Consider the following 2,722-nt stretch of genomic DNA (forward strand, 5'->3'; position numbering starts at 1 on the left):
AGGGTGGTCGGCGTCGGGAATTCGCCATTGGCTGTAGCGAGAAGCTTGAGGCGGGAGAGTTTTTGGGCTTCAAAGGTGAAGCTTTTATGGATGAGGGCAAGGGAGGAGAAAGAGTCTGAAGTGGAGAGAGAGGCGGCGAGGTCGGAGAACTCTGTGTGGGGGAAGTCGGTGGCCGGCGGGCTGCGTGCTTTTAAGATGGAGCGGTCGATAAATAACGGGAGAGAGAGAGGGAGACAACGGGCAATTGCGGCCCAGGAGTGGAGGAACTCGACGGTGGAGAGACCGTCGGCCATGGAATGATTCATCGCCATGCCGAGGACGAAGCCGCCACATTTGAATTTTGTCACCTGTCAATAGTATCAATGTGTCATTTTCCTGCTTTCTCAATTTAGAAGATGTTGAACATAGCTTAGTTTTCAAGTTTTTGTTTTGTCAAGTCATGTAAAGTCAAAATTTTTGTTTTTTATTATTATTTTTTTTTGCATTATAAATTGTATTTTTTTTGCATTATTATTTTTTTTTCATTATAAATTGAAATTTTTAAATAATTAATTTCAAATCCATTAAAATTCCTTTAGGATAAAACTCCATTGCAGCTGTGAAGGTGGGTCCTATAAAATGGATTTTTAGGGCATATGCATAGGAAACACATTAAATTTAATAATATCTAAAAGTAGGGCGTGTAAGTAGGCCCGCCGGTTGGGGCTCTTCCCAATAAATAGCTAATATATGGCTACTATCAAAAAAACTTGTTATTCACTAGACAAACGTAAATAAAAGTTAAAAGAAACAAGCACTAACAGTGATACGTCCTTTTGTGTTCGAATCGTTATTATTCGAAATATAAAAAAATTTAAAATAATTATATATAAAAAATTTATGATATTTTAAAAAATTAAATTTTATAAATTATAATATATAATAAATTAATAATAATAATATATTAATATAGTATATTAGTAATATACTAATATATATATTATATATTTATATAACATGAGTTATATAATTAATATAATATATTATTTATATATATTAATATTAGGGATGTCAAACTGGCTCGCGAACACGAGCTTATTTCAAATAAATTAAATTTCAAACGAACCGAACACGAGTCCTTTACACCCCTAATGACTACTGAGTTGAGCTTGCTCAGCTAAAAAGTCAAACTCAAACTAGCCCCAACTTGCTCAACTTAGCTTGTGAGAGGGCTTTTCCTGGAAAATATTAATATAGATATATTCATAATATAAAAAAATTAAATACTTAATCATTAAATTAACACTGCTTATTTAAAAATTATAATTTATATATGATGTCAATTGACTTCTTATTCTTTGTCTTCTTATTATTATTTTCATTTGTCATTTTATTCTAATACTAACTTTAATTAATAATTTTTCATCTCTTTTATGATAAACAAACCGGCTCAAATTAATAAATTTAAGTTCGAGATCGAACTCTATTAATTGCACAAATTCAATAATATTAAGTAAATTGATATTTCACTAAATAAATTGATATTTCATGCAATTAAATTGAATTAAATATGTATTGCAATATATATTATTTACTCACCTGGCTCTTTTATATAATGAGCAATTATTGTTGCTGGACACAAATCACTATAATACATTTTTTTAGTGTTTTTAATTGGACATCAGGCACAAATTTACGTTTATTATTTTGATGCAATAAAAAATCGTCAGCTCATTGTTCGCGAACATCTCGTGTTTGACTCATTACGAAGCTCGTGTTCAATTCATTCTCTAAGTTAACGAGCTGAGCACAAAACACTTTTTTCGACTTGAAATTCTACTTATCAACTATATATATATATATATATAAAAGACTACAAGGCAAGATAGATTTATAATCTGATAAAATTATAAAATAAAAAAATAGAATAAAATTTTATTAAATTATATTTAAATAATATTTTACTATAAATAATAAGATTTTAATCCTGCCCTAATCTTTATTATCCTAACCTAATTTGGGTTATCAAAATAACTACTTATCCGCGAACAGTTTGTATTAGGCTAGCTAAATAAATTAGCCGAACACTTTGACATATAAACACGAAGAACAGGAATGGACGAGTAATGTTTTCTTAAGGAGCAGGCGTTTACACCCCCTACCTGGATCGTCAACAGCGGCATTTCAAATATATTCTCAGCCGGAGGAAAATAAATCAGCTCTCCCAACTTCTCCGGCTCCGCCGAACACACGTCACCCAAATCCTCCATCTCCCACTCCGCCACCGCCTCCACGAACGGAACACCGCCGCCGTTCATCCGTACCACGAGCTTTCCTCCCTCGTCCACTCCAAAGCGGCCCTCGAACGGATAGAAGTAAGTGAGCACCTTTTCCAGCGACGTTCTCAGGACCTCGCAGGCGTTTTCGGTGCTCCGACCATCCTTCGCAGTGTAGCAGTAGATTGTCTTCATCGTGACCACAAGGTTTTGGTCTAGGTTTGACAGGAAGTAGGTGCCGTCGCCGCCATCCGGAGTATCTCCGGCGGGGTGTAAGAGCACCGGCGGCGAGCGGGTTACTTTGATGTTGAGTTTGACGTTGGTGTTCCCGTTTTGTGCTTCGGACATTTTGTTGTTTAATTGATCCGAGTATTCTGAACATTTCATGATGCGGAACGTTATTTAGAGTTGCACCATCTAAATAATATATACATATATATATACACACACACAACATTCACATATGT

General features: G+C 34.5%; 1 protein-coding gene across 1 annotated transcript in view; it reads right to left on the bottom strand.

Annotated features, from left to right (window-relative positions):
• LOC110037574 (omega-hydroxypalmitate O-feruloyl transferase-like) overlaps positions 1–2,649 on the bottom strand; it is a gene marked incomplete at its 3' end in the record, with an annotated part of 8,480 nt that extends 5,831 nt beyond the window's left edge. The window contains exons 1-2 of the mRNA XM_020742248.1: positions 2,142–2,649; positions 6–347 (exon numbers count right to left, since the gene is read on the bottom strand). Coding sequence (XP_020597907.1) covers positions 6–347; positions 2,142–2,642 — 843 coding nt within the window. The remainder of the gene's footprint in view (positions 1–5; positions 348–2,141) is intronic.
• Positions 2,650–2,722: the final 73 nt, after the last annotated feature.

Source organism: Phalaenopsis equestris, unplaced genomic scaffold (assembly GCF_001263595.1).
Source record: "Phalaenopsis equestris unplaced genomic scaffold, ASM126359v1 Scaffold221436, whole genome shotgun sequence".
NCBI classification, from domain to species: Eukaryota; Viridiplantae; Streptophyta; class Magnoliopsida; order Asparagales; family Orchidaceae; genus Phalaenopsis; species Phalaenopsis equestris.